Source organism: Schistocerca piceifrons, chromosome 2 (genome assembly GCF_021461385.2).
Source record: "Schistocerca piceifrons isolate TAMUIC-IGC-003096 chromosome 2, iqSchPice1.1, whole genome shotgun sequence".
Taxonomy (NCBI): domain Eukaryota; kingdom Metazoa; phylum Arthropoda; class Insecta; order Orthoptera; family Acrididae; genus Schistocerca; species Schistocerca piceifrons.
In genome coordinates, this window is record NC_060139.1 from 519,205,508 (window position 1) to 519,229,533 (window position 24,026).

Sequence of the window (24,026 nt, forward strand, 5' to 3'; positions counted from 1 at the left end):
ACTTTTTGCACACACGACTTGACAATCCATTCACTTACTTGTTGGGTCAGAACCAACTTGTCAACGATGTATCCGCCACCTGTGCGCTTGCATTGAGGAGAAAACTTAATTCTAACAATTTTTAAAATTCATAACTTAATTATGCTATTGTCTCTGCTAGAATGTCTCACTATCTATCGCTGCAGCTACTGTTCTCAACTATTTATGCCTTTCAAAAAAAAATTTTTTTTATTACGAAAATTTTTTAACAGGATATTTTTCTGACCTAGTTAGGCATGTGGTCGACCTTCAATCATGGTATTTTACCATCCTGGCAGGCTTGCCATTCTCTAACATTCTGCGTGGTGTCTGCTTGTTCTATATCGTGTCTCCCTACCACTTTTGCGCAACGACGCTCTGAGCGTGTTTTTTTAGGGAATTGACTAGTTTGAACCTGAGACCTGTTGTTGGTGAGGAGACGCCAGACCACACACGACATGTAGAGTTCAGTGAGACTAGCGATGATATAACCAAATACTTAATGATTTCAGCGTCAGCTCCACTGCACTCCCTGTAAAAGAATCTTAATAGTAACTATATTTAGTGAAAGGGGTTCAAGGCTTTCCTATTTTTAGTGAGCTGGTAAAATAACGTCGAAAAAGCAGTTAAGTCAACCATTGGAAATTTTATTCTACTCACAAAACATTGTTTATAAATTGCACTATTGATAAAAGGAAACATTTTAATACAGGATGATAAAAACCAACTGTGTTCAAGAAAAATGTGAACGAATATTCCCTGAATGGGTTTCCAAGTTCTACAATGGATCGAAGGATGACGTATGCCATATCACATCTATAATCTAGGTTTAAATTAAGTTTCACAAAAGAGAAAACTATCAAAATGGTCTACAGTGACCCTCAATTATCTTTAATTATTCATCTAACTTGTCGTAAATTACAGTGGCTGATGTGGCTTCACAATAACTATATAACAGAAAAATCATCGCGTTTCAGATTTTTACTTCGAGTGGCAAATGTGATCACCATGAGCTTCAATTGACGATCGACACTAGTATTACGCAAAAAGGGGGTGTAACAGATGAGACTTCTGCAGTTCTGAGTGAAGCTTTATGCGCTGTTAAGCGGCATCGCGTGCGTTCATTACCTTGTCGGTGTTCGTCAGGGGGCGGCGAACAGCACAGCTTCGGTCACCTCGCCATCTAGGAAGCAACTCTCTCCTACCTTCTCCTTACAACAATTTACCGAAATTGGTTTAAAAAAACTATCTGGCTGTGTTTTCATCTGACCAATCCGAGTGTCAATGTTAACCTTAAGCTCCACCTACAAAAATTCTGTCTATCCAATGAGAAACGTTATACTTTTCGTGGTGGGGCAATGTTTTTAAAGTTTGCAACGTAACAGAGACGCGAAAAAGTCACACGCTAAAACTTTTGCTGGTGTGGTACTTCTAGTGTTATCGTAAGACCTATACTGTTCTTCTGGAGGGCTCTATCTTTTAACATGGGCTGGGGGGTGGTCCTGACGTAACAGACACGCGAAAAAGTCTCACGCTAAAACTTGCAGCTGGGGTAACCCTTTTTGTGTTATCGTAAGATCTATACTGTTCTTCTGGAGGGCTCTAGCTTTTAACATGGGCTTGGGGGTGGTCCTAGCGGTTAGCTGGAGACGTTGGTGTCCGTCCCTTATCGTAGGGCCTTCCAGCTTAACACGGTTCTGCTCTCGGCTTCTGTTCTCGTTTCTCCCCTCGGAACTGCGTCTGTCTCACGATGGGAAGGTATGACATGCATTTAGGCATTCTTGTGTTAGTCTGTGGTATTCCATTTGCTCACTCGTTTCTCGTATTACTTTGGTTAATTTAATGTCACGATTTATTCGGAGCTATGTGACATACTACTGGATTTGCTTATCATGTCAGGGTTTTCATGGAAGGTGTTGGATTTGCCTGACAGCTTACAAGTAAAATACAGTATGATGTAGTAAAACGTTGTATAATTGTCCATTGATTATTTAATGCTGTAGATTGGTGTGTTCGTGTTCACTTTGATTACTGTCCGAGAAAAGCTCTCAATGAGCGAACACATTGCTCATAACATTTGAGGAAGTTTTTATCGTCGCTATCACAATTAAAAAAAAGATCTCCTCCCGAACAGGCCATGAAGACCCAATTGTACCGACCGGCCGTCGTGTCATCCTCATCCCACAGGTGTCACTCGATGCGGATATGGAGGGGCATGTAGTCAGCACACCGCTCTCCCGGCCGTATGTCAGTTTCCGAGACCGGTCGCTATCACAATACAGGTCAAGAAATTATACTTTCTCCATTGGGGTCCGAAGAACCTAAGAGGTTTAATTCAATTTTGCTGCCTCTTAGTGCTGTTTGTTTCAGGCTCTAAATATTCTCATCGTCCCTACGAAAAATACAATAGAACTGATTGGAATTTGTCCAACGGTATGTTTATACTCAATACCACTGGCTTCCAGAGCACTCCGGACCCTTACCCACATGTCACGGCCCACTGTCAACAGTCCGTTGATCTCTAAGGCCTCTTAGCTTTAGAGGATTAAGAAACACAGCTTCTATGATTTGAGACCTGCAAATATTCCCAAGACAAATAAAAAGAACAGTATTCTTTTCACTGCTCATTTTATGCCTTGTAATGCACACTTCAACAGCAAGTCACAAAAACAACGAAAGCTCAATATGTTTGGCTATAGAGAATGTTGAAATAATCAACTTGGTTGTTGTCCACGGAATCTGAGTCAGTAGACCCAAGTCATGGTATAAAAGCAGCCCAGAAAATCACAGAACGACCTCCGGCTTGAAGTACAGTCTCAACACATTGTGAATTAAATGTTTCATAGCGCTACCGGTGCTGTCGACGACTATGAAGGGAGGCAAAATCCTCATTCGCCAGCCTACACGACATGCCTCAAGTTACCACTGATCTGCGTTTTTGGCTCATTGAAGACGTGCAGATATATGTGGCCTTTTTCGAGGTTTCGCACTCGAAACGCTATGCACCAAACTGATGGTGTACCAAGCAGGTGTTGTTTCCAATCTGTCCTATGGTTGCAGAACATGGTCACTGTATCGCCATGCTTTTAGGAAACTAGAACTCTTCAATCAACAGAAGCTCAGATACATTAAGAACATGAAATAGGATGGCTTGTCATCAAACACAGCGATTCTTGAGAAGGTGAAGAGGTGTACTATAGAAGCCACCGTTATTGGTCACCAACTCAGATGAAATGGGCATGTCCAACGTATGAGAAACAACAGACTTCCTCGACAAATATTATATAGTGAAGTGAGGACAGGTAGAATGCCCTGTGTTACGCCTCTGAAGAGCTATAAGGAGCAATTCAAAAAGAACCTAAAGAGTGCAAACATTGACCTGAGTAGTTGTTTCGCTACAGCTGAAGATCATAAACATTGGCGCACGACTAGAGGAGGTGCTGTTCTCACATTTTGAGCAGGAGCGTTGGAGGCAGGAAATTAAAAACGTCAGAGGTGCAAACTTCGCCAGGGCCAGCGACGCCCTCCACCCTCCGTGTAATGTATGTAGCCGCATGTTTCATGCCATGATTGGCCTGCTAAACCATCATAGGCATCTCCATACCTGCCATACAATAACTCAACGACGACGACGACGGACGTTCACATTGCCGCCAGTTCTTCAGCAAGCCCTGCTCTGCAGAGAGATAAGTGCGGTCTTTTATTATGTTGCTGATACTTTATCCCCTAGTGTGATGTAAATTTAATCACTTTCAACAAATTTTTACACTAAACCTGGTCGGACGAGTCACGTTTCAAATTGTATCTAGCAGGTGGAAGTATACGGATATGGAGACAACCTCATGAATCCTTGGACCGTGCATGTCAGAAGGGGACTGTGTAAGCTGGTGGTGGTTCTGTAATGGTGTGGGGTGTGTGCAGTTGAAATTATATTAGACCTCTGATACCTCTAGATAGGACTCTGGCGGTGACACGTACGTAAGCATCGTGTCTGATCACGTGAATCCACTCATGTCCCTGTGCATACCGTCGGACTTGGGCAATTCCAGCAGGACAATGCGACACCCCACATGTTCAGAATTGCTACAGAGTCGCTCCAGGAACACTCTTCCGAGTTTAAACACTTCCACTGGCCACCGAAATCCCAAACATGAACATTATTGAGCATATCTGGGACGCCTTGTAACGTCCTCTTCAGAAGAGAGCTCCACCCGCTCGTACTCTTACGGATTTATGGACATCCCTGCAGGATTCATGGTGTCAGTTCCCCTCAGCACTACCTTAGACATTAGTTGAGTCCATGATACATCGTGTTGCGGCACTTGTGCGTTCTGGCGGGGGCCCTACACGGTATTAGGCAGATGTACCAGTTTCTTAGGCTGTTCAGTGTATATTCGTCTTAAATATCCACTTTAAGCTTTGGGGTGTCGAAATTAAGAAATTGGACCTTTCCCTTATCCGCGTTGTGGAATATCAGATCATGTATCCTTAGATCGTGTGTGTGTGTGTGTGTGTGTGTGTGTGTGTGTGTGTGTGTGTGTGTGTAAGTGTGTAAGTGTGTATTTGTTGTTGTTGTGTGTTGTGTCCAGAATAAATCTACCACTGCAGCCAAGTGTAAGCCGTTTTGAGTCTTTCTTAGGGTTTAAAACTACAGTACTGGCCATTAAAATTGCTACACCAAGAAGAAACGCAATGATAAACAGGTATTCATTGGACAAATATATTATGCTAGAACTGACATGTGATTAGATTTTCACGCAATTTGGGTGCATAGATCCTGAGAAATCAGTACCCAGAACAACCACCTCTGGCCCTAATACGGCCTTGATGCGCCTGGGCATTGAGTCAAAAAGAGCTTGAATGGCGTGTACAGGTACAGCTGCCCATGCAGCTTCATCACGTTACCACAGTTCATCAAGAGTAGTGACTGGCGTATTGTGACGAACCAGTTGCTCGACCACCATTGACCAGACGTTTTCAATTGGTGAGAGATCTGGAGAATGTGCTGGCCAGTGAAGCAGTCGAACATTTTCTGTATCCAGAAAGGCCCGTACAGCACCTGCAACAAGCGCTCGTGCATTATCCCGCTGAAACGTAGGGTTTCGCAGGGATCGAATCAAGCGTAGAGGCACGGGTCGTAACATATCTGAAATGTAACGTCCACTGTTCAAAGTGCCGTCAATGCGAACAAGAGGTGACCGAGACATGTAACCAATGGCACCCCATACCATCACGCCGAGTGATACGCCATTATGGCGATGGCGCGTACATGCTTCCAATGTGCGTTCAGCGCGATGTCGCCAAACACGGATGCGACCATCATGATGCTGTAAACATAACCTGGATTCATCCGAAAAAATGACGTTTTGCCATTCGTGCACCCAGTTTGGTTGTTGAGTACACCATCGCAGGCGCTCCTATCTGTGATGCTGCGTCAAGGGTAACCGCACCCATGGTCTCCGAGCTGATAGTCCATGCTGCTGCAAACGTCGTCGAACTGTTCGTGCAGATGGTTGTTGCCTTGCAAACGTCCCCATCTGTTGACTCAGGGATCGAGATTTGCGTGCACGATCCGTTACAGCCGTGCGGATAAGATGCCTGTCATCTCGACTGCTAGTGATACGAGACCGTTGGGATCCAGCACGGCGTTCCGTATTACCCTCCTGAACCCACCGATTCCGTATTCTGCTAACAGTCATTGGATCCTGACCAACGCGAGCAGCGATGTCGTGATACGATAAACCGCAATCGCGATAGGCTACAATCCGTCCTTTATCAAGGAAACGTGATGGTACGCAATTCTCCTCCTTACACGAGGCATCACGACAACGTTCCACCAGGCGACGCCGGTCAACTGCTGTTTGTGTATGAGTAATCGATTGGAAACTTTGCTCATGTCAGCATGTTGTAGGTGTCGCCACATGCACGAACCTTGTGTGAATGCTCTGGAAAGCTAATCATTTGCATATCACAGTATCTTCTTCCTGTTGGTTAAATTTCGCTTCTGTAGCATGTCATCTTCGTGCTGCAGCAATTTTAATGGCCAGTAGTGTGTGAGTCGAAGTGGGACTAGAACCTGCAATCTTGCCTTTCGCAGGCAATCATTGCTGTTAGTGAGTGTGTGTGTTTGGAGAAAGACAGAGAGAGAGTGAGAGAGAGAGAGAGGAGCCAGAGAGAGGGTAGCGATACGTGAAAGGCCGGACGGCACCCTTCTCCGCCGCTGCTGCGCCGTGCTCCGCGCTGAGTGACACTCGCGGCCCCCCGCGTCCGCTGGCTGACAGCTGCCAGCAGGCCGGTGCGGCGCCGTGCCGCGGGCCTCTTGGGCCGCGCGCTGCGGTGGCCGGCTCGTCACTTGCCGTCCGCCTGTCGTCGCAGGGCGGCCACTCGGCCCGTGCGCACTTAATTGACTGACCGAGCTCCGTGAATCAACCCGCCGACCTGTCACCGGGTTCTGATTCACTGCTAAATTTATTATGCCTGCTCCCAGTCATAAATTTAAGCTCGCCTTACGCTCATCCGCTCCCATAGCTCACCCGGTACTTTGACGTAGCACGTCGGCAGCCGTTCTCTTCGGAGTGGACGTGCAATGAATGTGTGGTAACTCTGACAGAAGCCATGCATCTCTAATGAAGTTATTCTGACGATGATCATAAACCGGAAACAGTTCCATACGCTACGTTGCTTAATTTTGTTTTAATCTTCTGTCGCTAGCTACAGCTGTGCTCGGAAAACTAATATCTGTCATTCGTATAACTCACTGTGGGAATTAATTTTCGGAGTAACTCTTTCTATAATTGAAACATACTGAAGTCAGATATTGCGCTGAGTGGTCAACGGAGATGTCAAGGCGCTGGATGTGATATCGGTCGCCGGCAGCTGAAGACTATGTGCTGGCAGTTTCGCAAACCTTTTTTCGTTAATCTGAGATTGGTTGTATAATTTAGATGACTATAATGGTAGTGATTGCATTGAGAATGTTATAATTGAAGACCTTCCATCACAGTGACTAGTAGCATGGTTCTGTATGTAGCTTCATTTCCTTTCTATAACATAGTGGTGGCCTCACTAGTTTCTGAATAGTTTTTGTAAGCGTGAGAAGACATTGTGCATTGGAGCTAACAAAGCACTTTCCTGGTGGGGGTGGGGTGTGAGGGGTGGGGGGAGGGGGACACCGAAGGCTCAGGACGGCTTCGCACAACTGGGGCTGCCGAGCCGTCCCAGGCGGTATCAAATCACTGTTCAGTTTTACAACCTCACCTAGCCTAGTCTCCAGGGCAATGGCCTTACCGCAGTGGATACACCGGTTCCCGTCAGATCACCGAAGTTTAGCTCTCTCGGCCGTGGCTGGCACTTGGATGGGTGACCATCCGGGCCGCCATATACTGTTGTCATTTTTCGGGGTGCACTCAACTTCGTGATGCCAACTGAGGAGCTACTTGACCGAATAGTAGCGGCTCCGGTCAAAGAAAACCATCGTAACGACCGGGAGAGCGATGTGCTGACCACACGCCCCTCCTACCCGCATCCTCATCTGAGGATGACACGGCGTTCGGACGCTCCCGATGGGCCACTTGTGGCCTGATAACGGAGTGCTAGCCTAGTGTCCGCTTGGGACAGGGAGGCGCCATGAGCAGCAGACACGAGCGATTTCTTCATGTTCTGCGGACTGCCTTCCTGGATAGCCGTTGTGCACTCTCGAAGACACCGGTTGCAGAAAATAATGTTATAGCCGCGTGAGTTCTGTTTTCAAACTTCAGAGGCCCTCTGCTGCGAAGCTAGTGCCATAGGTGCAGAAATGCGTGACTGGTATATTAGAGAGTGACGTCACGACCTCAGAGCTGGAGTGGAAGTTTTCTCATAGCAGCGGAGAGTTTTGATATATACCTGCCGTCTGATCGCTATGTGCCGTTTGGGCGGAATTCTCTATGCTGGAGGGAAACCTCAATATTGGAGTCCGAAGCGTAGATCGCCTCCCCGATGGTGCATCCTGGGCAACGCTGCTTCATGACTCAGCGGCGAAGAATCTCGTAGACAAAAACGGCGACCGAACGCACGAATGCCTCCCGGTCCAAGCAAAGACGAACGAGGAGAGCCCGCCCCGGCGGAAACAAGCGGGACTTCAAGAGATTACGTATATGCCACCTCAATATAGAAGGATATACGAAGACGAAAGAAGAAATGCTGGAAAAAATCTTAGTAAGGGAAGCAGTAAATGTAGTGTTTTTACAAGAAACCCATATGACGAAGGAAACGATTTTTAAACTTAAAATCCCTGGTTTTACTTCGTTTGTAAATAAGGGACATGACTGACATTTCCTAGCAACCCAGGTCCAATACAGTCTTACAGGAAATGTGAATTCAGACGTAGAACAACCTGAACACGTAGAAGGACACAAAGTGAAAGAACTAACTCTTTATAATGTGTGCAAATCTCGATCTGAACTTTGGTCGAACACCCAGCTGTGTACGTTGGCGACTTCAAATTGCGTCAGAATGCAATACAGAAGGTGAAAGACTGAGTAACGGGGCTGAGGGGAGAGATCTCTACCTCCTGTACGATCCGAAAGACCGAACAGCCTTTTCATCAGGAGCGTGGGGATCACAAACAACACATGACTTAACATTTCTTACAAGGGGAGCAACAGGAGACTTACTTCAAGCGGAAAGAAGGGTATTACCGAAGTTCCCTAGAAGCCAACACCGATCTGTGATCGTTGAAGTGGGACCGTCAATTCCTGTCATACAGAGTCCTCCAATCCCACCGTGGAATCTAAAACAGGCTGACTTGGAGACATTTCGGATTCTCACAGAGACAACAGTGAACCGTATACCTCCACTACCAGAGAACTATGGGCGGTTCACTACTCTGATATATAAATCTGCACTGAAAAGTATTCAAAGCGGTACGAGGAAAGAATATACTCCGTGCTGCAGAGAGAGTGTGAATCATTATTGGAAGAATACCAGGAGATGGAAAACTATGAGGTTGCGTAACAACTGGTTCAAACAATGAACGAAGAACGCAGGTTTAGATGGATGGAAACGATGGAGAGCATGGATTTCACCCATTTTAGCCGCAAGAGCTGGAGTCTGCTAAGAAGATTAGGAAGAGCTACAGCCCTACACAGACCACAGGCGAGAATGACACCACCCAGATAGCGTTGCACATAGAAAAAAGCTTGACAATCCATCTGAGAACTTCTGAAGACCATATGATAAAAGAGGTAATAAAGAGCAAACATGAGAACACAGATCTGATAAAAGATGTAGAGATTTAAGAGATCAATAACGCACTCACAGGAGTGAAGGCAGGCAAAGCAGCAGCAGTAGATGAAATCCTACCATAATTCCTTAAAAATGCAGAACCAGTAGGTAAAAAAGTGACTAGCAAAACTCTTCTCTGACTGCATCAAGCAGAACAAAATACCTACTATATGGAAAGAAGCCAAGGCGGTCGCTGTCCTGAAACCAGGGAAGGCTGGGGGGTAACCCCAAACATTTTATACCAATTGCTCTTTTATGCGCTGTATATAAATTATTTGAGAGAATTTTGATGACCAGACTCTCTCCATATAAAGAACCCTCCCTACCAATGGAGCAAGCATGTTTAGGCCTAGAAGAAATTGCTGTGTTCAAGTCCTTGCCCTCACAACCTTTATCGAAGAGCACTATCAGTATAAGGACAAAACGGGCGTTGTGCTGTTGGATCTAACCTCAGCATATGATACTGTGTGGGGGTATGGCATACTTTATAAACTAATAGAAAAAGCTCAGAGCAGCCAGACCTGTAAACTTATGAAGAACATTTTAACTACAAGAAAAATTAGAATAACTCTTAATGGCAAAACCAGCAGATGATAGCGCTCAACAACGGACTCCCATAGGGCTCGGTACTGGCCCCCTTATTGTTTAACTTGTACACTGCGGATACCCCAGAAACGACGTCCCGTAAGTTTATACTAGCGGACGACATGGCAATAGCTTATCGAAGCAAACCTTTTGACAAAATCGAGCAGAAATCGAACGGAGACCTAAACCTGCTGCACCTGTACTCTCTTCAAATGACTCTAAGTGCTATGGGACTTAACATCTGAGGTCATCGGTCCCCTAGACTTAGATCTTCTTAAACCTAACTAACCTAATGACATCACATACATCCATGCCCGAGGCAGGATTCGAACCTGCGTCCGTAGCATCTGCGGGGTTTCGGACTGAAGCACCTAGAACCGCTCGGCCACAGCGGCCGGCGCACCTGTACTACGCTAAATGCCATATACAACCGAATCCAGACATGAGAGGAAGTGTAAACAAGTGAGGAGAAAGTTGAACATCTGCATGAATAAACAGACCATTAAACAAGATGATAATCCTGGATACCTTGAAATAAAGCTCGACCGGTTCCTAACTTACAGAGCCCACCTAGAGGATGCAAAACAAAAACTAAAACCTAGAAATGCCATTCTTGCCAAACTTATCGGAACCAGCTGGGGATATGATGTAAATACTTTGAGAACTTAAGCCTTGGCCCTGGTATACAGCGTGGCCGAGTATTGTGCACCTGTATGGCCCACAAGTGTCATATATCAAAAATCGATATCCAGCTAAGGGAAACAATGAGAATAATATCGGGAGCACTTAGACCTACACCAATTGGATTGGCTGCCCGCACTGTCTATCATACACCACCTGAAATCAGAAGAAATCAGCTACTATCAAGAGAGTATAGCAAAATACTGGCAAATCCAAACCTTCCCATACACCAGATCTGACACCAAGAAAACCGCCTGAGATCAAGGTCACCTCTATGGCAAGCAAGCGCCGGCCGGAGTGGCCGTGCGGTTCTAGGCGCTACAGTCTGGAACCGAGCGACCGCTACGGTCGCAGGTTCGAATCCTGCCTCGGGTTAGTTAGGTTTAATGAGTTCTAAGTTCTAGGCGACTGATGACCTCAGAAATTAAGTCGCATAGTGCTCAGAGCCATTTGAACCATTTTATGGCAATCAGGTGAAGAGGTGTTTTCCTTCGACCTAGAAAATGAATGGGGAAGTTTATGGGGTAGAAGCACATAAAGAACAGAAAACTGGTTACTGACCCAAGCATACCAACAGAGGGCTTTAAGCTTTCCAGAAGAGTGGGGACGACGCTGAACTGTGTGAGGGCGGGTGTCGGAAGATGCAGGGAGATGATGACAACGTGGGGCATCGCGAACGACCCTCAGTGCAAATGTGGGCTCAACCAATCAATGGCCCACTTGATCGAGTTGCCTGTGCATGGTTTTAGTGGTGAAATGGAGTATATACTTAACCTCATTGACAACGCCATTAAATCACTCAAAAAAAAGTAATATTGTATAAAATTTTGTATTTTGTATTAGGTAATTAAGTAATGCTGAATGTGCTTTAATGCTGTAATGTCCTAGTTTAATATTTCGCCTTGTAAAAGCCGATCGAGTAAACAAAATAAATAAAAAATAGCCTCAGTATTAGGTCGCAGTGTTTACTATCTCCGCTATTTGTAACTGGCACAGTTTGGCGGACAACGAGAACAGGGTGTAAGAGAGAGTTTATAATAAGAAACGCGGCTGACGCAGCATCAACTTCGGCAGAGGCGTGGTGCAGACCACAGCGACAGCTGAGTTAGGAGACGTCCAGGGAGCGGTGCCGCAGTTGTAGCAACAGACCCTCGTCTTCTCGACTGAGCCTGTACGCCAGCGACGTTCATCGTTGCGCACGACTGTTACATTACAGCGAGCTTTCATAGCAGTATCAGCGGACTAGATCATTCCCATTCCATAGTTGTGGAATTATATGAGGTTGCCTGTCTCATGTTCAACATAAATGTGTTGAATGCATGAACCTTTCCATCAGTGACCAAGCTTCCAGTCACTACTTTCTGTCAGAAATTTCCGCGTTTTGAAATTGAGCTTCAGACCGCCATTTTTTTAGTTAACAGCGTGTAATTTCTCCTGCAGTCGAGTGACACTTCTGTACATATAATCATTAATGAGTACTTCCATGCAAATGGTATTAGTGAACAGTTTGATCGTCTCCTTTTCATGAGTTGTGATCACCTATATTTTAGGGAATAAATCAATGCTTAAATGAAGGGTTATTTTTATCAGACGCCCTCCTGTCACATTAAATTTTTACTAAATTCCTCACTTTAGGATCTATGCCTAGGTCCTAAAACTATCGAGTTATGGATTGGATGTTGTACACACTAAATTCGTTAAGTTGGCCTTAAAGGAGTTCCCGGCCCACAATTTGTTTTCTGGGTTATGGAAATTTCCCACGAACAGGGGATTTCGCACTTGTCTGCATACAGTCCAGGTAGGCATCGCTTCCACGTTCCACACATTCCAGTGGGCTGCGATTTGTCTCATAGTAGATCCTAGGTCGTCCAGTATGCTTCTGTGAGGGGAGAGGGGGGCGACGGAAGGGACAGAGACTCTTCTCCTCCATTTGTCAACAAGATTGTCTTCACCCTGTGCGTTGGCTTGCACTTGTTGTGTCTGCGTCATTGAAGATACACCGTAGACACTATCGATCTCGAAATTCCAGATTATTGGGTAATTTCTGACTACCAGGAATCCCACGTCCAAGGGCAGTCGACTCGGGACTTGCTTCCTGTAACAAACTGCTCTAACAACGTACGCAGCAAAGAACCGCAGCATTCGGCCGTCGTACTCGGAAAACCTTCATATAAGAAATCCTTTCCCGTGGCTTTTGGCTACTCACTTTATACTGAATATTTCAGGAGCAAATGGACGTATTTAACAAGCGATAAAGTGTAACCGGGTAAAACACCTAAAAATTGCACCGCGAATATTAAGGAAATTTCACTTATATGTGGTTTTTACGTAATGCATTGGTTTATGGGCTCTTTTTGTAAGCCAATCAACAGATCGTAATAATACTTACGAAATGCGTTTTCGTGTAAACATACACTTCTTAAATGGAATAATGCCTACTCACATTAATGAACTAAAAGTAGGGTACATTGGAATGTCAGTGGTATTTCTTGCAGGATTATAGTACGAGTGGTTTACGAGATATCGTATTTTGAAAAGATCCCACACCGAAACTGGCACAATACCTTCGTTAGCACACACTAAAAAAAAATAATACAAGTGGATACACTAGTTATCGGGATTATGACCAGTAACGAGATAATTGACCACCACAGGTGCTGTTCAAAATGACCGTCAACAGCGGCAATACACGCTACCAGTCTGGCATCGAACGATTGCTCCATTTCAGCGGAGATTTCCGAGCAGGCTGTAATAATACGTGGTTGCCTATCATCGGGTGTAAGTATGTTATGTACATAGTGTCTTTCAGATTTCCCCACAGGAAAAAATGTACAGGAAACAGACAAATTCGGAGAGCGGGCCAGCCAAGGTACAGGTCGTCCAGCGATTTGGAAACAGTGCTCGAAGACACGCTGTATTACTTCGTGTACTATTGGCTGGATGGCCATCATTTTAGTACCACAGGTTCCTCCTAGTCTACAGGGAACGTCTTCTGGTATCCAGGAAAGATGATCTGTTAGGAAGCTGCGATAATTCTGCGCATTCAGAGTTCCATCTACGAGAAACGGGCGTATGAGCTAATGGTTCACTATCCCAGACTTCACGTTTACACTCCATGGACGCTGACTTTCTACCTGACGAAGTCACAGGGGATTGTGTGCAGACCAACAGGGCATGTTTCGCCGGTTTAACTGACCATTATTGTTAAATGTGTCCGCAGCTCGTGGTCTCGCGGTATCGTTCTCGCTTCCCGCGCACAGGGTCCCGGGTTCGATTCCCGGCGGGGTCAGGGATTTTCCCTGCCTCGAGATGACTGGGTGTTGTTGTGTCATAATCATCATTCATCCCGATTACCGTCGGAGCAAGGAACCGCTAGGACCTTGCCTAGTCGGTGGTGCGGGTCTCCCGCATCGTCCCCTACGCTCCTCAGAGTATGGGACCTCATCATCATCATTGGTAAATCTGGCTTCATGATCAAACAAGAAAATATCCTGTCTCAACGCCCACGTACAGAAGTTAACACGATTTTCATAATCGTTTCCATGCAGCTCCTGGTAGGGAGTGATGTGACAGGGATGGAACTTATGTCGACGGAGAATACGTTGAATACTTGCCTGACTCGCGCCACTTCCCCGTGCGATCACGAGGGTGCTGAGGTGCGAATCAACTGCAACAGCAGCCAGAACATTACCCCTCTTGTGTCGTCGCTTGCTACCTTCTATTACTTTGTATAGGTGTTACACTACCAATGACACGTAACTGGTTGAAGAGGTCGATAAATAACTGATGGTTGACATCTGTTGGGATATCTTGCCACAACACCACACAAGAACTAACTGCATACTTCTTACAGTCTCCACACATCATGCGTATGTCGGGCTTTTCTGCATTGGTAAATCAAATGGTTCATTCAGGACCTGTTGCTTGGACTGTCACTCACTGACTGACTAGCAAGTCGCAGTACACTCAAGAAACACAAAAACACACTGTAAGTAAAAGGCAACAACATCGTACCTAACAACAAAAAAAAAATGGCTCTGAGCACTATGGGACTTAACTTCTGAGGTCATCAGTCCCCTAGAACTTAGAACTACTTAAACCTAACTAACCTAAAGACATCACACACATCCATGCCCGAGGCAGGATTCAAACTTGCGACCGTAGCGACCTAGCAACAACGCTGGTCGAATGTGCAAACGAGTGCCGATATGGAAACTTTCCAAAATACGACAACTCATAAACGTCTTGCACTAGAGACTTGCAACAAACACTACTGACATTCTACCCAACTTTTAGTTTGTTAATGTCAATAGGCATTGTTCCCTTTAAAAAAATGTATGTTTGCACAATAAATATGCTTTCTAAGTTTTATTACAACCTGTTTATTGGCTGCCAATAAAGCCACAGAATACCAATCCATTCTGTGATAGCCGCACATCAGTAGCAGTTTCCAATTCCGTAACATCTGTTTAAGTGATTCACACTGTGTCGGCATATGCTCTACTCTCATTAATTTCAAATTTTCAGGAATCGGAGTGGTGGAGTGATGACGAACAGGCACCTGTAGTTTCAATTAATTTGGCAGCTCTCTGTGCTACCTTCTTCCCTAACGTTACCTCCGATACTTTAAAACATGTGCTAACAGTTCATCCCTTCATTGCAGTACTTGCCAGTAGCCTTTATTTTATAACGAGCCCAACAAACACCAGTAGGGTGAAGAAAAGTCGAATGATTTGCACACTGAACATACCAACGTTGCAAAAGCTGTAAGTGTAAAATGTCTTGCAAAGTGTTACACACATGTGAGTATTTTGTTTATTTAAATTAGCTGTGGTGTCAAAACTACCTTATTTTGGAGGTAACCCAACTGCAAGAATAGGTAACTCACCACTTAAAAATAGAGAATGAGGAGGAAACAGCAAGAACATTGGTGGACAAGATTAGAAACGTCTCTGCTTGCAATTGCTTGAAAATAATAAACCGCCCTTCGGATAAAGAGGTATTTGAAAATGTAGTGTGTTGCGGAAATAACTCGCGAATTTTAAATAGGGATAACACAGCAATGGAAAATGTAGGAATCCAGTCCCAGACTCCAACAGTCATCAGGAGAGAGCCGGTTGGGAATCAGTTGTGAGGACCTAGTTATACTGGAGAGCTCCAAGGAAATAATATTGACAGTAACAAATTTATTAGACAGTAATATAGGATTGACTTCACAGCAAAACAGTGGGGGGGCGACTGCATTGTTGTGGAGCAGCCATCGACCTGGGGAATCGGGAGGCCTCTATCTCATTGACATGGAAGATTTGCAATCAGGAGTCTCACCCTTGGTCCACCTGAAGTATTTAGTGGTACACAGTGGTCGGCTCTAAAAATGGTTCAAATGACTCTGAGCTCTATGGGACTTAACATCTATTGTTATCAGTCCCCTAGAACTTAGAAGTACTTAAACTTAACTAACCTAAGGACATCACACAACACCCAGTCATCACGAGGCAGAGAAAATCCCTGACCCTGCCGGGAATCGAACCCGGGAACCCGGGCGTGGGAAGCGAGAACGCTACCGCACGACCACGAGCTGCGGACATGGTCGGCTCTCCACCCCCGTTTAAGAAACACTTCTTTTTTTCACTAGCTGCTTATTTTCTATGACCCACCGTCTAATTTCTTATGGTGGGTCGTATGTTGCCACTTAGCCGCTGCGACTGGGTCCGGGGTCCGGTGTGACTGAAAGTAACACCACACCGGCTCCCGTGCCCACTCACAGCGTTGCCCGTGTCCCGCCACGTGGAGGCGGGCTCTATTTGTTTACATCCATTTGATATCTTTTTGTGCAGCATTACAAAAACTTATAACTAATACAAAATCAAGTGAGATATTAATAAACAAAACGAAATTAAATATTTAGAAAGAAGGAAGGAAGAGAATTGAATAGAGAAGAGATAGGTATAATATTGCCCGTCACCTGGTTGTGTGCGGCGGCCCGCGTGTTGGAATGACCCTCAAGACGCTGGCCATCACTCACCATGCCTTTAACATCTAGCATCCTAAAAACTGACTTAACTAGAAGAGATTAGGGTACGTTAAAGCTAGAAACTAAGACTAAAACCTCCATGTCCAGCCTGCTAAACTTTTTACGATATACAATAGAGAGGTAACTGAGTTTGTGCTTGGCTCACCAAAGTTGCTAGTGAAAGGATACTTGTGGTAATAGTAATAAAGGTAATGACGCTAACGGTTTGTGTTGAGCTTACAAGGCTCCTAGTAGAGTACACCAGGCGCAAGCACCTCCCGGCCCCGCCGACAACACGACCTGAACGGAGGTTTTCCCTGATCTACCATAGGTATTCGTCGGGCTGGGCTCAAAAGAGAGGAACCACAATTAAGATCCTTCCATCCAGGTCGTGCGCCGCCTATTACCAGGAGGCGTAGGCCCTTTGAAGAGGTGCCTAACTTTAATCTTCAGATCAGAAGTTATTAGTGTAGTGGAGGTTGAGATATAGGCTGTGTAGGTTGGTTGTACAAACAATTCATGCTGAGCCAATTAGACTTACTATGATACGTGGTGTGGCAGTTAGCACCTTCCGGCCCCGCCAGCAACGCAGCCTGGACGGTGGTTTTCCCCGATCTGCAATAGGTATCCATCGGGTTAGGCTCAAAAGAGAGGGACCACAATTAAGATCCTTCCCTCCAGACTGTGCGCTGCCTCTTAACGGAAGGCGTAGGTTCCTTGAAGAGGTTCCTAGCTTTAAGCTCTTATTAGACGTGGAGGAACTGTTAACTATTTACATATTTACATAAAAGGTGCAATCTGTTTTTAGGAGTGTGTGGCTTGTGCACCTCTTGTCGATTGTTCGAGACTGTTCTCTGAAGTGGACCTGGTTGACATTATGGATCATCCGCGCTGGACGCTGCAATATCTATGTTGGTGGTCTTCTTCATCACTCGTGGTGCTAATCATGTCTGTGTCCCCCTGGGCAGGAGCCACAAACATTGGAGTCTCCCACAGGAATGGGCTGAGCAGAAGCTTGAAGGCGGATGACAGTCAGCATCCAGGTCATGCAGGCCGACCCTCCAGGAGGCCTGCAGGGTGACGGCAGGCTCGGTGCCACATCAGTGTTGCCTTGGAAATTGGCAGTGTAGTTGCGGCAGCAGCATCCTTCCAGCTGGAATCGTTATTCTGCAGACAAAGGAAGAGAGCTAGACATGCTGAGGATCAACCTCGACAGCCTCGCCTCGCACTGGATAGCTTCAACTACCACAAGGGTTAAGACTATGCACTAGGAAGTCCCGCTTTGTGACTTTGGGGGCGGCTTTGACATCACATGTTCTGGCTTTCCTCGCTGTCAGCTCTCCTAGTGACTTCAGACTTTCGCTTCACCTTTCAGAGGCTCTTTTCTGCTGTCTTGGCACCTGCATATTTTTTGCTGCATTGTATCTAGCCTTCCTTACGAAACTCTGCTTTGTCACTAGTATGACGGTATCTCCAAGCTTCCGCAATGTCATTATGCTTCTCTTGCAGACTTGGACACTTCGTCGTACTTCTGTGCTGCAATAGCTTCCTTGTTTGCCGCAACTCGCTCAGCATTTCCCCCTAGCTGGCAGTCTACTGTTCGTTGACACAGGCGGTTTGTCTTCCGGAAGCTGCCAAGGCGGAACTTGGACGACGTTAACAAAAATGACATTCACAAATTTTAATGCGCAGTTTGAAAGAGTAGTGATCGCAATTTATATCACATACACTCCAGGACTTGAAAATGATATCATCCAAATGACGACTGTTCTTTTCAGTGCAATATGAAGTCTCTTCTTGAAGTTCATCATGACCTATAAGAAGCTGACTATTTTTAAAGATACCCAAATAATGCAATTTGAGCAACTCCCTTACAAAGGCAAAATAAATGAAATTTTTGGGACACTAGGATACATGAGTTAAAACTGACAAACAGATCATAGAGCAAGTTAATATATTTGTATTTGGAAAGAAAGTCCGCACATGTAGCTTACTGAAATTGTACAGGGTTATAGCAATTCGTGCACTGCTCTACAGATGCGGAAACTAAACCCCTAAGAAGAGAGATGATAAGAGAATAGATACACGTGAATCAACTTCCATGACTGGACAAACATAAATGGATAAAAATAGACAAAACGATATTCGAAATGAAAGGTCAATGCAAAGCTTAATTGGCACAATACAAAAATAACAGATAGATGAAGAGAAGACATGAAATCGTATGCCAGATAAGAATCACTGAAACAATAAAACAGTACTAACCAAGAGGTAAAAGATGTTGAGGAAGACCAGTGTCTTGTATTGCCACAATTTCGTGACGAATGGCAGCTTTCAGGTCATTTAGTGTCCGCACCTTACGACGAAAGACGCACACCTTCAGGCATCCGCAGAGACAGAAATAGCAATGGATCGGATCGGGGGAATGGACCGTCCTCGGAACATCTCCCAATAAGGAGATCAGCCGCCCTGGAAACATCTGAGGAGGATTGGATTTTGTGGTAAGTTCTATGGGACCAAACTTGTAAGGTCATCAGTCCCTAGGCTTACACACTACTTCACCTAAATTAAACTAACTTACTGCAAGGACAACACACACACACCGCTGCTCAAGGGAGGACTCGAACCTTCGACGGGGTGAGCCGCGCTAACAGCGGCGAGGCGCCCTAGACCGGTCTGAGGAGGCAGTTGACGGCCTGACTGGGTGTGCAATGGCTCCATCGTGTTGGAACCACACAGTAGGATTCCCTGGATCGTACAGTGGCGGCTGCAGGAGCTTGCGTAGTAGCCGTTCGTAACGGCCATATGTAGCAGCCGCCGTTCTGTCCTCGTCTTTTGAAACGCATGGGCCTGAAATTCCGAAGTCAGCGATTGCGCTCCAAACAGTTTTACGTTCACTGTGGAGAGGGCGCTCAACAACCTGTCGAGGATTGCTTGTACACCGAAAATTCTAATTTGTAGCCTCACACAAGAAATTGCGCTTCACCAGCAGCCAGTAGACAGATTTCTGCTGGAGCGTCTTCCGCGATAGCTGCACAACCCACTCTGTCATTGGCCAAATCACGTTCTCTGAGTTCCTGTACACTGACTCTGTGTGTGCGGTGGGGTCCGGAACCGCATAGCAATTGAATAATCTCGGACGGAACGAGGAGATGGCGTATAGGCGTGTTTCACTGCCCAGGTGTTCTCTGGTGTTCGGCCACTACGAAGCATACCAGGAGGCTTTGTTTTAACGAATTACTGATCCACGACACAGTGGTTTTCCTATCTGGAACTTTTGAATATCGACCAGGCCTCCATTGTCTATGAAATAAACGCTGTTTTGCGGTAGCAGAGTTTGCACTCTCTAAATACGTCTTAATCACGAAATTTCGATGTTCTCCACTTCACGCCTTGTTAGCCACAGACGGTCAGTCAACGTAGTAAAATTATCGAAAAACATTAGTGTAGTCGCAAATTTTTGTACAGTTGTAGGGGGGGAATGCTATGAGCAACACACTAAAAATCAAGCCGGTAGGATGTGCGCGTTGGGAAGAGGATGCGACTTAACCAAAATCAAACGCTTGGAAGGAGTGGATCAAGGTTTTAAGTACACGTCATTCATCATTAGACAGATTTTATTACCATTAAAAAAACACTGTATATACTAAGAGAAACAATTTCTGAGATCATGAACGATTACATTAAACAGCAGTTAAAAAGGGAACAGCATGTACCTTTTAGCAAATTATAACTCTTTATAGAGAACCCCATAAACTATAAACCTTTAAGGCAAATTACGACTAAACGTTACTAATATTTAAACCACAGAATATGTATTTTAACAAAGCGCACACGTTGGAAGAACAGTAAGGAGCAAAATAAGTTGAATACAATTTTCCATTGTTTTTGACAAGAACGTTATAAATTTACACGACTGCACGGACTCAGCATTTAAACAATTAAGAAAATAAAATGCAACGGTATGAATTTTAGAATTTAAAAAAATAAAATGTCAGGCCAAGGTGCCGCCTTTATATATACAGCGAGAAACAAATTCCGGCGCCGTTGGTAACCTTAGAATTTTTTTTTTTGAGGAAAGTTCTGTATCAAGAAACTCTACTCCGCGCAAGACGGGTCACGGTTGGCAACACGCGGCCAGATTGTTGGACAGACACGAGGTTTAAGCCACGCAGTGCAGATTAATTGCACACCAGACAGGGCGATGCCCTGACAAAATAAGGAATAACTGAAAACAATGCGTTTGCGCCTATGCACCGAGCCTAGAAAGCACGGGCAACTGTGGACAAACAAAGCGCGATGTCCCCATTAACAGTGCAGTTACAGCAACCGACATTAAAACAGAGAAAGGGGGGAGGGCTTACCACATTAAATAAACTACTAAATCAAAAGAATGAGCAGTTTATAACGGCATAAAACAAGAGGCCGCTTAGGCCTTCAATGAGGAGGAACACAACGGTTACATGAAACAATTAACAGATTACAATTATATGACTTTGCCAGCGGCAACCTCCTCGGCGAAGATGGTACAGGCCGGTGTAGCGTGTAGAAAAACAGCTGCGGAGGTACTACGGTCCAAGAGTCCCATAAAGCGGCATACTAAGAGTACCATAAAGCAGCATACCACACGTTCTGTGACGCTGGAGCAGACTAAAGGCACGTCCAGGTCACCACTACGGGCTCAACACTGCCGCAGTTACAGCGATCAGCAAGATAGCTAAAGCTGAATAAACATTATAGTACACACGCACTGTGTGTCTGGTGGAACAGCGTGGACTAAGAAACCTAATCAACCAAAAATTTGCAACTCAACTCTGCGCCTCCCCGATGTGCTAAGGCGCTGGGAGCGAGACAGGCGGGGCAGTGAGACTTTTAATCGGCCGGAACAATCACGTTTACTGGTAAAAGTTCTGTCTACCCTTTCAGACAATAAGTGGATTTTTCAGAGCCAAAATTCATACTACGCGAAAACGGAACAATGAGCCCACGAATCAGCTACCATGCGCAAGCAGATAACCTCACGGTAATTTAATCACCTCAGAGATATTTTAAAGTCATACTGCTTCAAATTCGAGCCACGTGACCCTTTGACACGGAGAGAGGACGACGTCGCCGCTCAAGCACCGCCGGTCTCAGCTCACTATTCCTTGCTGCAACGCCTTGCTTCTCCGATCGCGACACCACCACCACGGCCCCTTGACGAACATCGCACCCTATACTGCGGCTGAGAACAAATGTGGACGAGGCGGGCAATTCGTAAAAGGAAGGGGAATCGACGTGGCTCAGGCGGAAGGATTTTTAGAGCTCACTTTGTAAGGTGTCAGGCAAATCCAGCACCTTCCATGAAAACCCTGACATGATAGCAAATCCGGGAGTATGTCACATAGCTCCGAATAAATCCTGACATTAAATTATCCACAGTAATACGATCAACGAGTGAGGAAATGGAATACTGCAGACTAACACAAGAACGCCTAAATGCATGTCATACCTTCCCACCGTGAAACAGACGCAGTTCCGAGGTAAGAAACGAGAACAGAACCCGAGAGCAGAGTCGTGTAGGCTAGGAGGCCCTACGATAAGGGACGGACACCCACGTTTCCAACCGACCCCAAGCCCATGTTAAAAGTTAGTGCCCTCCAGAAGAACAGTATAGATCCTAAGGTAACACTAAAAGGACCACACCAGCAAAAGTTTTAGCGTGAGACTATACGAGTCTCTGTTACGTTGCAAACGAAAAGTATAACGTTTCTCATTGGATAGACGGAATTTTTGTAGGCGTAGCTTAAGGTTAACATTGAGACTCTGATTGCTCAATTGAAAACACAGGCAGATACCTTTTTTTTAAAAACCAACTTCGGTTAATTCTAGTAAGGAGAAGTTAGGAGAGAGTTGCTTCCTAGATGGCGAGGTGAGCGGAGCTGTGCTGCCCGCCGGCCCCTGACGAACACCGACAAGGTAATGAATGCACACGATGCCGCATAACAGCGCATAAAGCTTCACTCAGAACTGCAGAAGTCTCATCTGTTAAACCCCCTTTTTACGTAATACTAGTGTCGATCGTCAATTAAACTTCATGGTATTCACATTTGCTACTAGAAGTTAAAATATGAAATGAGATCATTTTTCTGTTATATAATTATTGAGAAGTCACATCGGCCACTGTAATTTACCACAAGTTAAATAAGTAATTAAAGATAATTGAGGGTCACTGTAGACCATTTTGATAGTTTTGTCTTTTATGAAACTTAACTTAAATGTAGATTATAGATGTGATATGGCATAGGTCATCCTTCGAACCATTGTAGAACTTGGAAACCCATTCAGGGAATATTCGTTCACATATTTGTTGAACGCAGTTGGTTTTTATCATCCTGTATTAAAATATTTCCTTTTATCAATAGTGCAATTTATAAACAATGTTTTGTGAGTAGAATAAAATTTCCAATGGTAAACGTAACTGCTTTTTCGACGTTATTTTACCAGCTAACCAAAAATAGGAAAGCCTTGAACCGCTTCCACTAAATTTAGTTAGTATTAAGATTCTTTTACAAGGAGTGCAGTGGAGCTGACGCTGAAATCATTAAGTATTTGGTTATATCATCGCTAGTCTCACTGAACTCTTCTGAACTCTACATGTCATGTGTGGTCTGGCGTCTCCTTACCAGCAACAGGTCCCAGGTTCAAACTAGTCAATTCCCTAAAAAAACACGCTCAGAGCGTCGTTGCGCGAAAGTGGTAGGGAGACACGACTTAGAACAAACAGACACCACGCAGAATGTTAGAACTTTCTTGTGTTTCTTGAATAACTCCAAACCGCGGCGTCTAGGAAAATGTTTCCACCACGATACGCCGCGTGGCTGGCGCCAGTACTTCTGTCCCGCTAATGTTATCTTTGCTGTCGAATTTTCATTGGGCGGCTGCGAGTCACATGTTTATTTCAGTCTACAGCGTGAAGGCAGCGCGACCTTGTGGTCTGTCGGTCGTGAGGTACTACGGGGTCGGGAGATTGGCCGTTACTTGGTGCGCATGCTCATTGCACGTGTTACGAGTGGGATGCTGCGGCCGGAGACGGCGGCGAACTTGGGTTCTGGCACGATGCATGGTGTTCGGTTTTGTGCTCACAACGTAGTGAACGTTGAGAAGTAGTGCTTGCCGGAGAGTCGCCTGGATTAACTGTCCGCCTGCTCATATCGTGTGCGTTTGATTAAAGCAGGTGCAACTGTGTGCTTAGTTATATCTATTAATGGTTAATCAATGTTGTCTGCGTCCGCCGCTCGTGGTCTCCCGGCAGGGTTCTCGCTTCCCGAGAAAGGGGTCCCGGGTTCGATTTCCTCCGGGGTCATGGATTTTCACCTGCGCCGAGATGACTGGATGTTGTTGTGTCGTCTTCATCATCATCATTCATCCACATTACGGTTGGTAGAACGCAACGGCACAACACCTGCAGTTGGACCTTGCCTAG

General features: G+C 45.3%; 1 protein-coding gene across 1 annotated transcript; it reads right to left on the reverse strand.

Moving 5' to 3' along the window:
• Positions 1–2,301: 2,301 nt before the first annotated feature.
• LOC124775540 (uncharacterized protein in rpcF 3'region-like) lies at positions 2,302–2,646 on the reverse strand. The gene is made up of 2 exons (XM_047250370.1): positions 2,520–2,646; positions 2,302–2,375 (listed from the first exon to the last, which is right to left on the reverse strand). Exons 1-2 carry the CDS (start codon positions 2,644–2,646, stop codon positions 2,302–2,304), a joined length of 201 nt encoding a protein of 66 aa, XP_047106326.1.
• Positions 2,647–24,026: the final 21,380 nt, after the last annotated feature.

What these genes read in the sequence shown, in the direction of transcription:
- LOC124775540 (XM_047250370.1), bottom strand. Translation starts at nt 2,646, where the DNA reads ATGAGCAGTGAAAAGAATACTGTTCTTTTTATTTGTCTTGGGAATATT. An exon ending in AGATCAACGGACTGTTGACA is followed by an intron (nt 2,376 to 2,519) that starts GTGGGCCGTGAC and finishes TGAAACAAACAG; the next exon opens with CACTAAGAGGCAGCAAAATT.